The sequence below is a fragment of the Nicotiana tabacum genome, chromosome 1, assembly GCF_000715075.1.
Source record: "Nicotiana tabacum cultivar K326 chromosome 1, ASM71507v2, whole genome shotgun sequence".
In the NCBI taxonomy this organism is placed as follows: Eukaryota; Viridiplantae; Streptophyta; class Magnoliopsida; order Solanales; family Solanaceae; genus Nicotiana; species Nicotiana tabacum.
In genome coordinates, this window is record NC_134080.1 from 192,840,885 (window position 1) to 192,855,339 (window position 14,455).

Here is a 14,455-nt window from a genome sequence, read left to right on the forward strand (position 1 = left end):
TATATTTTTCAATTATTATTTTGCGAGTGGTTTTTTTCCTAAAAACAAAAACGTTAACTATAAATGTGGACCATGACAGGATTCACTTAAATCATATTCAATTACAAGTATAATTGCAATTCTGCTCTCATCCTCTTTCTATTTCTCTACTGTGTATTTCCTTTTAGCTCATTTCCGTCTTGTAATTGTGAGTTGGTTTATTTGCTTAGTATATTGCACCTGTTGGAATTGCACTCTTACATTGTTTATTGACAGTGTTCTTGTATGGATTGAGCTCATTACAAACACGGAAAATACACATTGATCAATACATACAACTTTGCATTCAATCTCTACAAACCAATCTTCACTCCAACAAAATTGCCAATACATTTAACCTTTCAAGAACACCAAAAACATTTGTAATATACAAAACTGGAAGTTCAATTTTTAACATGTTCAGAAAGAGAAGCACTAGCAAAGGCATTTGATCAACAATTAAACAATTCTTCTAAATTGAATTCATGGGATAGGTTGGAGGAAGAGTTGGCTCGTCCAGTTTCTTAAGCCTCAACAGCGTTTCCAGAACGATACACACCAGCATTATTGTGCCGAGAAGAAATCCATAACCTATTTTCCAGCTTTCCCCTGCGCCAGCATAATGCATCCCCAAAACTATGTTCACAGCTCCAAAGAAAAGGGCAATCCTCCCGGTCCAACCATGATACAAATTCCAACACTTGCGGTATTTGCTGTCTCTATCTGGTCGTAGAAAGAACGCTAACACCTGCATATAGAGGCGGAGCCAGGATTTTAAATTTATGAGTTCTGAACAATCCCCGGGACACATAGCTCTTCCTAGTTACTGAGTTGGCAATTAGATAGTGAGTGGCAGTGTTAGTAAAATAGGCTTTTACCATGATCTGAGATACATGACATCAGAAATTGTGACACAATATAAAAGAAGAAAAACATCAGTTTCTCAGAATGAGGATTGTAATCATTTCAACTATTTTCTCTCTTTGATATTTGATGATGCAGTTTGGTACTGCTGCTATTCTATTTGTCCCCAATAATTAATTCTCGCTGGGTAGGTCCTAGTAGGAATCATCAAATTAATAGTGGTAAGGCTGGCTTGAGATTGCTCATCTATGGAACAGCACAAAATAGTACCCCGGGGAGCCTCAATTAATAGAAATTCAGAAACTGAAATTTCACCCCTCCTATCAATAGGTTTAGCCAACGTGTTTATAGAACGGCCCAAATAGGCCTCACTCATAGGTATCTGGGAAATTCTTCCTAAGCAGCTACAATAACAACTATGCCTCGGTATCAAACAAGTTGGAATTGGCGTTATGAATCCCATTTCTTTCTTAAGCTCAACTCATATCATCATCATCATTACCAACATAAAATAAAAGTGTAGTAAAAAGTTATAAATCTTTTAAATGAAGAAAGCTATCTAACCGATAATATCCATGGGAAATATCCACCTAACTCCCACACAACAAGAGAAAAATATAAAAGCACAATACAGTACAACAGAAAATTCTTGTTAGTTAGGATCCCCTCCGGCGTAAGGTTAAAAAACTTTTGAGAAATCAATTTGCTGATTCAGATAAGAGAAAAACCTGAAGAATGCTAAGAACAAGAACAAGAATGCCAATGCCTTCATGTGCTGCAATATGAACCTGCAGCTTGTTGTGAAGTTGAAGTCCAAGAACCACTCCAGCAAGTCCTAATATGAATCCGATGAACTGAGCGGATACATGAAAGTAATACCAAAACTTTTGTTTTTTTAAGTATCTCGCAAAAATTGCTCCGAAGGGGGAGAATAGTCCCCATCCCAATATACCCAACACGCCATGAGTCTTTGTTGAGCAAATGTAGTTATTAGGTGCACCAGCATTAACATCAAATGAAGTACCTGAGGAGAAGAGAAAAGTAGCCCAGTTGAAGTAATCAAATATCTTACAAGCAATACAGACTGCATTTCAAAAACAGAGAATAAAGCTAACATGTATATATTGAATTGAATCAATCAAATGAAAAGTAAATTGAAAACATTATAAAGACAATTCATTAAGTGCAATTTCCCTTCCTCTTGAAGAAAATTAATCAGTGATATCAGTCAATACAAAGATGCAGGTAAAAAAAGGTCAAATACATCGACAACCCGTTAAACATTGCACTGATTTTCATTTAGATATCATAACTTAAGATTTGACCTATTGAACATATTATATTATCAGACATGAGTTCATTAGACGCATATTTGACAGTTCATGCCTGTTGCGGAAGCCAAATGTATATAGTGTGAATAAGTCACAATTACTATACCAAAATTATGACAGCCACCAAATAATAAATAAGACAATAAAGCAACAATAAAGGGAACACCAGAATTTACGAGGTTCGGCTAATTTTGCCTACTCCTCGGACACAACTAATATTTTATTTCACTCCAAAAATACAAGTGAAATAATACTAAAGAAAGAAGATACAAATGCCTTAAACAGATGAGAAGGCAAATGAGAGGTGTGTCTCAATCCTAAACATTAGGCCTTCTTTTATAGGGGAAAAATCCCCTCCAAACTTAACTCCCAACCAATGTGGGACTTTGGCATTTTGCCAAACTTCAACAAATCTTCACCTTGGCAAAATTCCACATTTTCAATTCTCTCTAAATAACAAATTTTGGTTGTGTCTTCATCTTCAATCTTCAGTGTTCAACAATGTTGATCAAATCCAAACAATGTTGAAACTTGACCGCAGTCACCACCTTTGTCAGCATATCAGCAGGATTCTCTGTAGTATGAATTTTCTTCACCGTGACTCCACCTTCTTCTATGATTTCTCGTACGAAATGATACCGAACATCAATGTGTTTCGTCCTTGCATGATAAACTTGGTTCTTCGCTAATTGAATAGCACTTTGACTATCACAAAAAATTGTGATACCTTTTTGTTCAACACCAAGCTCCTTTAGCAATCCTTGAAGCCAAATTGCCTCTTTCACAGCATCTGTAATAGCCATGTACTCTGCCTCTATTGTAGACAAAGCAACTGTTGACTGCAAAGTAGACTTCCAACTAACTGGTGCCTTTGCAAAAGTAAACACATAACCAGTAGTTGATCTTCGTTTGTCCATATCACCTGCAAAATCTGAGTCACAATATCCAACTACAGACTGATTGTCTTCCTGCTCAAAAACTAACCCGACATCTACAGTATTATGAATATACCGTAGAATCCACTTCACAGCTTGCCAATGCTCCTTCCCTGGATTGTGCATATATCTGCTAATAACTCCAACAGCTTGTGAAATGTCAGGCCTTGTGCAAACCATTGCATACATCAAGCTACCAACAACATTTGCGTATGGTACCTTTGACATATACTCTCGTTCAGCTTCATCCATTGGCGACATAGTAGTACTTAGCTTATAATGGGAAGCAAGTGGAGTACTAACTGGCTTAGTCTTGTCATCTATGCCAAAACGTTGAAGTACTCTCTTCAAATATTCCTTTTGAGATAAACAGAGTTTCTTTGAACGTCTATCTCTAATTATCTCCATGCCAAGAATTTTCTTTGCCTCACCCAAATCCTTCATCTCGAACTCCTTCTTCAGTTGAATCTTCAACTTATCAATTTCTTCCAAATTCTTGGAAGCTATCAACATATCATCAACATATAGGAGAAGATATACAAAGGAACCATCTTTAAGCTTGTGCAAATACACACAATGATCGTATTTGCTTCTCTTGTACCCTTGCCGCAACATAAACTCGTCAAATCGCTTGTACCATTGTCTAGAAGATTGTTTCAATCCGTACAACGATTTTTCAAGTTTGCACACCATATTTTCTTTTCCAGCAACTTTGAATCCTTCTGGCTGAGTCATGTAGATTTCCTCCTCCAAGTTTCCATGTAAAAACGCAGTTTTTACATCCATCTGAACTAGTTCCAAATCCAATTGTGCTACCAAAGCCAACATAATTCTAATGGAGGAATGTTTTACAACTGGAGAAAACACTTCATTGTAATCAATTCCCTCCTTTTGAGCATATCCTTTGGCCACCAATCTTGCTTTGTAGCGAACATCTAATTGGTTAGGAAATCCTTCTTTCTTTGCAAATACCCATTTGCACCCAATTGCTTTCTTTCCCTTCGGGAGATTGGCCAATCTCCATGTATGATTCTGATGAAGGGACTGTATTTCATCATTCATGGCAATTCTCCACTTATCTTCTTCTGAACTTTGGACAGCGTCTTTATAAGTAGTAGGAACATCATCAGCTACAATTGAGGTTGCACAAGCAACCGTCTCTATGAGACGAACAGGTTTCGTTATTGTTCTTTTTGGCCTGCTGGTTGCTATTGATTCAAGTTGTTGTTGAGATTCCTGAGTTGGAATCTCCTCTACTGGCTCTCCTTCCAGAGGGTAATCTTCATTTGTTTCCTCCTCTGCTTCTTGTGTAGGAAAAATAAATTTTCCCTCAAACTCCACCTGCTTAGAAGCACCTTCATTTTGTTTGGTATCTTCTGTTACCTTATTTACCATAGCAAATTCATCAAAGGTAACATCTCTGCTGAATATTACTTTCTTTGTCATAGGACACCATAAGCGATATCCTTTGACTCCAGAAGTAATTCCCATAAAAATAGCCTTCTTTGCCCTTGGATCCAATTTTGACTCCGTCACATGATAATATGCAGTTGAGCCAAACACGTGCAAAGAGTTATAATCTACAGCAGGTTTTCCGTACCATTTTTCAAATGGTGTTTTGCCATCAATAGCAGCAGATGGTAGACGATTAATGAGGTGGCATGCATATGTAATTGCCTCAGCCCAAAATTCTTTGCCCAAGCCAGCATTGGACAACATACACCGTACCTTCTCCAGCAAGGTCCGGTTCATACGTTCTGCCACTCCATTCTGTTGTGGTGTATATCTAACAGTGAAGTGTCGGATGATGCCATCATTTTCACAGACCTTATTGAAATGATCATTTTTGTATTCACCTCCATTGTCTGTGCGAATACACTTGATTCTCCTGCCTGTCTGATTCTCCACCATCGTCTTCCATTTGAGAAAAATTCCCAACACTTCATCTTTGCTCTTCATTGTATACACCCATACTCTTCGGGAAAAATCATCAACAAAGGTTACAAAATAGTGCTTCCCACCCAATGAAGGTGTTTTGGAAGGACCCCAAACATCAGAGTGTACATAATCCAAAATGCCTTTAGTATTATGGATCGCTGTACCAAATTTAACCCTTGTCTGTTTCCCTTTAACACAATGCTCACAAAACTCCAAGTTGCAAGCCTTTACTCCTTTTAACAATCCTTGATCTGATAGAGTTTTCAAGGATTTTCCTCCAGCATGTCCCAAGCGCATGTGCCATAGCTTGGTTGCTTCTGCCTCTTTGTCGTCACTGGATGTTACTGTCGCTGTCCCAATAACTGTACTGCCACGATAACGGTACATATTATTATTCTTCCGATTAGCCTTCATTACCACTACTGCACCGGAGCATACTCTCATCACTCCATTTTCTGCAATGATTTTGAACCCTTTTGATTCTAGGGCTCCCATAGAGATGAGATTCTTCTTCAAATCCGGTACATATCGAACATCTATCAATGTTCTGATCATTCCATCATGGTTCCTTAATCGTATTGAACCAATGCCATATGAGGTAAGAGGGCTGCTGGGTGGATGACTCCATATTCTCCTTCTTGAAATTCCACGAACCAGTCCCTGTTGGGACACATATGATAGCTACAAGCCGAGTCCATCAACCATATGTCTGATGATGTTGATGACTCTGTTGTAACTAATGAGAAGTCTGAATCATCACAATCAGCTACATTTGAATCCATAATAGCCTTTCCATTGTTATGTTTGGCCTTATTCTTCAACTTCGGACAGTCTTTCTTCCAGTGCCCTTTTTCTCGACAAAAGGCACATTCATCTTTGCTGGGTCTGGATCTTGACTTGGATCTTCCATTCTTTGTCCTCGTTTGATTTTGAGGACGACCCCTCACAAACAGTGCTTCTCCTTCTCCGCCCTTCTGTTTTTCTCGCTTTCTTTGTTCATAGCTGTACAAAGCTGAACAAACTTCTCTGAGAGAAATTTCGTCATTTCCATGGAGTAGAGTAGTTTCAAGGTGCTCGTACTCATCAGGAAGTGACGCCAACAACATTAAGGCCAAGTCACCATCATCATAAGTTGTATCCATATTTTGCAAATCTGTGACCAACTTATTGAAACTGGTGATATGTTCATTCATCGTGGTACCAGGAACATAGGTGAAGTGAAACAGTCTCTTCTTCATGTACAATTTATTTTGACTGTTTTTCTTCAAAAATTTATCCTCCAGTGCTTTCCATAATTTACTTGCAGAAGTTTCCTTTGTGTATGGATATTTCTGCTCTCTAGCAAGGTAGGATCGAATGGTACCGCAAGCAACACGGTTGATAATTCTCCAATCTTCTTCTCCAATAACATCTGGTTCTTTTCTTCAATGGCCAGATCTAGCCCTTGTTGAAAAAGGACATCTAGAACCTCGCCTTGCCACATCCCAAAATGTCCGGACCCGTCAAAAATTTCTACCGTAAATTTCGCATTTGACACAATTCTTGTCATAAGCGAAGATGCCAATGATGACGTATTGTTGACACTTGATGTAGATTCTTCTTGTTTATTGTCCCCCATATTTGACACAAATATTATTTAATAGCTGACGACACAAATCAAAATTATTTCCTTTCTGATGTAGAAGATCAGACTAAGCTGCAACTACAGAGCATACTCAGACAGAACCTTGACTCAGTTACCAAAATAAATCTTTTCTGATGTGGAAGATCAGACTATGCTGCAACCACAGAGCATACTTAGACAGTACCTTGGCTCTGATACCAATTGTTGCGGAAGCCAAATGCATATAGTGTGAATAAGTCACAACTACTATACCAAAATTATGACAGTCACCAAATAATAAATAAGACAATAAAGCAACAATAAAGGGAACACCAGAATTTACGAGGTTCGGCTAATTGTTTATTGTCCCCCATAAAGTGTGAATAAGTCACAACTACTATACCAAAATTATGACAGCCACCAAATAATAAATAAGACAATAAAGCAACAATAAAGGGAACACCAGAATTTACGAGGTTCTGCTAATTTTGCCTACTCCTCGGACACAACCAATATTTTATTTCACTCCAAAAATACAAGTGAAATAATACTAAAGAGAGAAGATACAAATGCCTTAAACAGATGAGAAGGCAAATGAGAGGTGTGTCTCAATCCTAAACATTAGGCCTTCTTTTATAGGGGAAAAATCCCCTCCAAACTTAACTCCCAACCAATGTGGGACTTTGGTATTTTGCCAAACTTCAACAATGCCAACAAAAGTGTGTGAATGTTCACTCGTTTTTGGCGTGACATACAAAAAAGGAAAACGGCAACCCGGTGCACAAAGCATCTTGCATTCACACAAGGCTCAGGGAAGGGCCGCACCACTAGGTGTGTGATGCAGACAACCTACCCTAATACAAGTATTTGTGGCTGCTTCCACGACTAGAACCCGTGACCTATAGGTCACATGGAGACAACCTTACCATTGCTCCAAAGCTCCCATCAATGAAAAATACACATTTCAGTGGAAATGAAAAAAAGAAGAGAAACAGGCGGGTGAGAAACAGGCGCTCTTCCATGTCAGCAAGGCGTGTTTAGTAAGCAAACTCTCGACAACATAAGGTGTTCAAAGGTGCAGCTCCAAGAACCACAATTGATTAATTACTTCTGTTTTGACCCTCTTGTCGCTATTTCTAATGGTAAAAGAAAATTTTGCTCGAGTAAAGAGACTAAGATATGAACGAACCTGAAGAGAAGTCGAACAGTTTAGTCGTTTTGTCATCATGTACAGTAAGATGGTGATGATGAGGATACTTGGTTGCAAAAGCTAGTAAAATCGGTTGGTTTTTGAGACGATTTGGATACTTCAATTGGAAGGCCACGTATATTGTGGCACCTTGAAGATATACGATGGGTGGAATGCTCGTCAATGGCAGCTCACCTTTCTCAGGTTTGATTTTTGAAGGTGTTAAGCCCTCTACATAATATTGCTTGATTTTTCCCTGTCCTCCTGGAGTTATCCACCCGACCATACAGCTAGAATTGATCATCTTTCCATCGCGCGAGAATCCCATTCCTACCCATCCACTTGTGTACACAGTTGATAATATGATTGTGACGACATTGTCTTTAGTCTGTGAGTACTGTAACAATTTATGCAGAAGTTATTACTGCAACCAATTTAGCATGATAAAACGATTGACTAACAAAAGCAGTACTCGCAAAAAAGCAACAAGCTAAGGTCGAGGGGCAGAACTAGAGCTTCGTTAACGGGTTCTTACTTTAGAAACTTATGTGTATACCTTATATTTGTCTTAAGAAATCCATTGAATATGTATAAATTCTTACTTTAGAACCCAATACATAAAAAGGCTAGAATCCCACCCAATTACTTCAAATCATGGCTTCGTCTCTTATAAAATGCATAAGGCTTGAAATGAAAAGCGAGAAGTGAAGTACAAGCTACTTGAAAGTGAAGCGCATAAATAATGAAAATCTAGAAAGTACCAAACATATATGAATTCTGGTACTATATTAATCAAATTTCAAATAAGGTGAACTAATTTCAGTATCATATATACAATAGTTTCAAACTTCATAAATTTGACCATTCATTAGGATATATGAACTTTTCAGTATTTTGAATAAAATTGGCTCTCTCTATCTAAAAAAGATTGGCACCTTTCAATATTTTCTTAATAAGAAGCATTTATATTTGCACAAGTGATATAATAGATTTCAAACGATAAGTTTCAAAAATTTTACAACCACACAAATGTTATGGCTTATTTAAGACCACGTATCTCAAAATTCTTCTCTTCTTTATTAAAGTTTGTGTCAAATCAAACAAAAACAATTTTTTTGAAACGAAGGCCGTACATATTTAGAAACTACATAAAAAGTACAATAAGTCATAGTAATAATTAATAATTCAAGATATTTAAAAGACATAAGAAAATTGCGGTCAAAGGATAATTCCTTTGATTCTTGAAATCCGAATACCTTCACATAAGTTGGGACGGAGGGAGTAGTATGTAAAGATATCATGTTAGTTTATATAACTTAAATCCTTTCGGAAATCTTGGTTAGTAGAACTTACACGAAGCAGGAAAGAATTCCAAACAGGTTGGCAAACCATATTTTCAAGACCACCATAAGGAGGAGGAAGAAATTCGGCAAGATTTACACTACTACATAGCGCTTTGCCATCTTCCTCAATAGCCATAACAATTCCTTTACGCTGTGCCAATTTACCATCTCTTTCCAAAGAGACTAACATGATAAACAATGACAGTACCAATAATCTTGAAACCATAGCCATATTTTCCTACAATAACAAAACAGGGAAAAATTTGGTCTATTGTGAGAAAAAAAATTGGAAATGAAGAATTGTAGATGATAGATTTAGGTGAAAAAAATGTTTTCTTGGAGTTGAAGGTTGAGTGATTGAAGATGGTGGGGTGGTGGTTGATGGTGGCGGGTGTTGATCATCATTATTATTTTCTTCCCGCCGTATTCTTTAACCAACGACAATTATAATAGAAATAAGATAAAAACCTTTGAAATTTCTGTTATGATAAATAACTGTTAACAGGAATTAGGATAAAAGAGGTTTTGCGTGTAAATGGATCAACAAGGGGATATTTGAGGTGAACTGTCACTTCGGTTTTTGGAAATTTAAAACGGAGATAATACTCCCATAAACATTGGGATGGACGATTCCAATATTTCCTGTTTGCAAAAATTTCACTGAAAAGTCAAAAGTAACAGTAAAGAATAGCAAAAATAAGCTCTCTTAAAATTTATGAAATTTTTTATTTTGTGCCTCGCACAATTGAGGCTAGTTGAGACCTCCTTTTTGTCTCACAATTTTGTGGTCCCAAATTGTTGTGGACCCAAATGTGCAAGATATGCATTCACAAATTTGGAAGATAAAAAGAGGTCTCCCACAACTAATGTCAGTTGTGTGAGCCACACCATAAAATCACTCAAAATTTAATTTATAGTGTTAATACCATAAAACTCCCTTAAACTATAAACTATTAAACTTTAGTTAGTTTTCTGCTTTAACTATCCAGTGTTCTCAAAACCCCCTCAATTATATTCTCCTTAAAAACCTCTGATGCTTATCTGACTAAATGTGTGAAGTACCTCGCCAAATGGCGCGTGAAAGATAATAATAGCGATCAAATTGGCCCTACCAAACCATGTATAATGCCTAATTAAGCTTACCCTTTTTTTTAATTTTTTTCTTTATTTTCTTTATATTCTAAGCTTTTTCTTCATTTTTTCACCTTTTTTTTTTTTTAATTTTCTTCTTCAGTTCTCCTTATGGCGGGTTCCCTCTGAAATGATTTATCTCTTTCTTGTTTTTATCTTCTTTTATTTCTTACTTATATTATTGAAAGAAAACCCATTTAAATCTTTTTATTAAATCCAACACCTTATAAAGAATGAAGTTAAATCTCTTGAAGCTTATTTGTATAATTCAGAGTTAGAAAATGTCATTGTTGGCTGATTGATTTTTTATTTGTGGATTATTATTATTTTTTGATTTTTTTTCGTGTAATATAAGATGATTTTTTCATAAATGCCATACGATATACCTTTATTTATATTTTTTCTTTTCCAGCAAGGTGAATGTAATCAAGGATTTATTCAATAGGAATCTAGCATAAAACACAAGTACAATTAAATTTGAGTTTACACCACAACAAAATGAGCCACTAATAGTGATGTGAATGCATCGTATTATTCCTAAGCACCGTGCTAAATAAAAGGGTGGTATTAAATTTAATGTGGTCACATGTATTCAATAATAAACACCGTATTCAGTAATAAACATTGTCATAAAATAGAAAAAAAAAAATTTGTGTTGATATTTGATGTTCGGCCAAAATGTTATATTTATAGTACATTACTCGCCCTATATTTTGTTGGTTTAGTGATTAATTGTGCGACATTTGAGCTAAATTATGTTGTTTTATGTATAGGAGCATCGGAAGAAAGAGCCAAATGAAAGTTGCACAAAAATAGAGCACAAAAGCATCAAGTACCCAAACTGTGCTATAGACCAAATAAAGCCAGCTCTATAGCCTGCCTTACTGCGCTACAGACCAAGTAAAGCCAGCTCTATAGCCGGTTTTACCGCGCTACAGGCCAGGCAGAGCCAACTCTTTAGCCAGGTAGACCGTACTATATGCCTGGCTTCGCGAGGTCTATAGACCGGTAACTAAAAGTCGCTGGTTAAAAGACTCCAACTCGGATTTAGACTGAGGGATTTCGGCCCTAACATATAAATACTCCCCAAACGAGTGATGCAAGGGTGGGACACTATTTTGGAGAAGAAAAAGGCTACAGAGCACGGTGGAGCAAGAATCAAACGAGTTTCCCTCCGTTTATCTCTGTACTTTATAGTTTAATGTCTTTGAACATTATGATAATTGTTGATACATTTATGAGTAGCTAAATTTTCTAATCTAGAGTTTGATGGAACCTATTGTGAGATGATTTTCTACTACATTTAATATAGATTTGCCTTTGATTTTTCTCTACTTGTTCAAGTACGTTTACATTGTGGTTGATTGAAGAGCTCTCAGCCGACTGTGCCTATTTAGTGTGTATTGCTTGGAAAAGGGTACATATTTAGGTAGTTTTTGAACAATATCACTCCTAACATATGTGAGGAATCAATACAGAGGGTTTAAAGGTGGGATTAGGAATAACGAAACTTTCGTGCGATCCTAGTGAGTGGTGAATTAGAGCTAGCTAGCGTAGTTTGGAAGAATACGTCTAGTAAGTTATGGTAGTTACTTTGAAGAGAATTAGGACACCCAAAGTACTCACAATCGGTAGAGAATACTTAGGCAAATTTATAGAAAACGTAGCGGGAAGGATTCCGACAATAGGGAAAATTATAACCCTAGACTTTTCCAAATCATGTCCACAACATTTCATCTGTTAGTTATAACTTAGTACTGCATTTTAATTACTTTTCTCTTACTTAGTAAACATTCAAATCATTATTTAATATTTTTGAAGGTTGATTACTTGAATTCGTGTGAATCTATTGGTTGTAATTAGTAGGTTAATTCCATGTGGGATTCGACTCCGGACTTGTAAACCAGATTAAATATGCAAACCGCTAGACCTCTTAGGAGGCATAGTTGAATGATCAAAATTTGGCGTCGTTGTAGGGGAATTCACGGTGTTATTAATTACGGCTAAAATAATTGCTAGAATTTGTAGTTTATTCAGCTTTCTCGACTTGAAATTCATTATATTGAAACTCTAACGTTTATAGTCTTGTGTGTTACAGGTGCATGCCTAGAAACTCCCCAAGAATTGGTGAATTGTATGAAGCATTACCGGACCCTGAGAAAGATTTCATGGCACTAAATCGAGCAAACAAGAAAGACAAACGAAAATAGAACTCAACAGAACAAATCGAACTAGACATGGGTGACATAATAAACAACCAAAACAATGTGAATGACCCGAATAATTAGGGTGTGGAACCTCTTCTGCCAGAAGCAGCCTTGTATGATTGGGCACACACCGCTAAAAACCTGGCAACCGCAATTGCATTCCCTCCGATATATGCGGAATCATTTCAAATTACAAGCAACATGCTATATTTGTTGCAGAGCAAGGGACTGTTCTCGGGGTCTTATATTGAAAATCCACAGTATCATCTAAAAGATTTCCTGTCGATTTGTGTCACAAAAAGGCAACCGATTATGACATTGGAAGCAATAAGACTGTTTTTGTTTCTATTCTTAATGACGGGAGAGGCTCAGACTTGGCTCAATTCACTCCGCATAAACTCTATCAACACTTCGGAGGAATTAGTCAAGCAGTTCTTGAACAAGTTCTACCCACCCAATAAGATTGCCAAGAAAGTTGATGAGATATTAAGTTTCACGCAGAAACCAGCTGAAACATTGCAATAACGCATTGGGTCCAGCGGGAAAATGGAAGAAAAGGTCCACCAGATGCAAAAAAAGGCACACCAAATGCACGAAAAGGTAGTACCACACGACTTAGCTATCAAGGGCATTGAGATTCAACTAAGGCAAATATCCATGGCCCTTAACAATCATCCTCAAAGGACATTACCTGCGGACACACATGTTAACCCAAAAGAGCAGGGCCCAAAGCAGTTGATGGCTGTGAGTCTGAGAAATGGTAGAGATCTTGATCTAGAGCAAGAAATTTCTCGCGAAAGCCGACCAACTAAGATACTCGGGGCAGTACCAATTAAGGTAGATGAGTCAACTGAGATAATAGAAGTAAGAGTCCAGCCAGCCTAGGAGGAAATGAACAAGGAAAAAGAGGTTGCAAAGGAAAGTGCAAGATAAGGTGCTAGAAAAAGTGCCTGAGCAGGATCGAACTCAAGTCACAAGAAATAAGCGACCGCCGGCACCCTTCCCGCAGAGGTTGACCAAATATCAGAAGGACGAGGATTATAAGAAATTAATGGAGATGTTGAAGTAGATTTAGGTAAACATTCCACCGATTGATGCCTTGAGGGAGATGCATGGTTATGAAAAAATGATGAAGGACTTGATGTCTCGCAAGTTCTACTTTCAAGACTTGGCAACTGTTACACTAACTCAGACATGTAATGTTGTCATGACAAGACCCATAGCTGAGAAGCTATCCGACCCAGGAAGTTCCACAATACATGCATAATAGGCAGCTATGCTTTTGCAAAAATATTGTGTGATTTGGAGGCGAGCATAATCTTGATGCCTTTTTCTATCTATAAAAGGTTAGTCATTGGAAAAGCAAGACCCACATCCATGCCCTTTTCTGCTAGATTTTCTCACTATGGACTGCCAGGTTGATGAGGAGATTCCCATAATATTGGGAAGACAATTCTTGGACACTAGGAGAACTCTAATTGATATTGAAACTAGGGAACTAAAGTTGAGACTGAACGATCAAGAGATAACATTCAATGTGCAAAAGTCTATGCGACGACCAGTGAGTTTTCTAACTGCTCTCTGATAGAAGATGTGGATGTGATTTTGGAGGAGGAAGATGAGGCACTGAATACAAAAGACCCCCTAGCAGCTTGCCTGATGAACCTAGAAGAGGTACATGGTGAGAACTTGGCGGAGTGGGTGTTGGCCCTTGAAGGCCAATGGTACTGGAAAAGTGTTGGCCCAAGTAAATGTGAAGTTTTGAAAACTGACAAAAGAACTCAAACATGGACCATGTCCATCTTGTGAAGCACAGTCGTGATCAACCCAAACATGTGAGATGTACGTGAAGGAGATAAATCTAACTTATCAAAAGTAATATCTCCTAATCATGAT

At 37.4% G+C, this 14,455-nt stretch overlaps 1 protein-coding gene across 1 annotated transcript; it reads right to left on the reverse strand.

Moving 5' to 3' along the window:
- Positions 1-278: 278 nt before the first annotated feature.
- Positions 279-9,690, reverse strand: LOC107771253 (cytochrome b561 and DOMON domain-containing protein At3g61750-like). The gene is made up of 4 exons (XM_016590597.2): positions 9,232-9,690; positions 7,879-8,275; positions 1,611-1,906; positions 279-766 (listed from the first exon to the last, which is right to left on the reverse strand). The coding sequence occupies exons 1-4, from the start codon at positions 9,451-9,453 to the stop codon at positions 491-493; spliced, it is 1,191 nt and encodes a 396-aa protein (XP_016446083.1). The 5' UTR covers positions 9,454-9,690; the 3' UTR covers positions 279-490.
- Between the last annotated feature and the right edge of the window lie 4,765 nt (positions 9,691-14,455).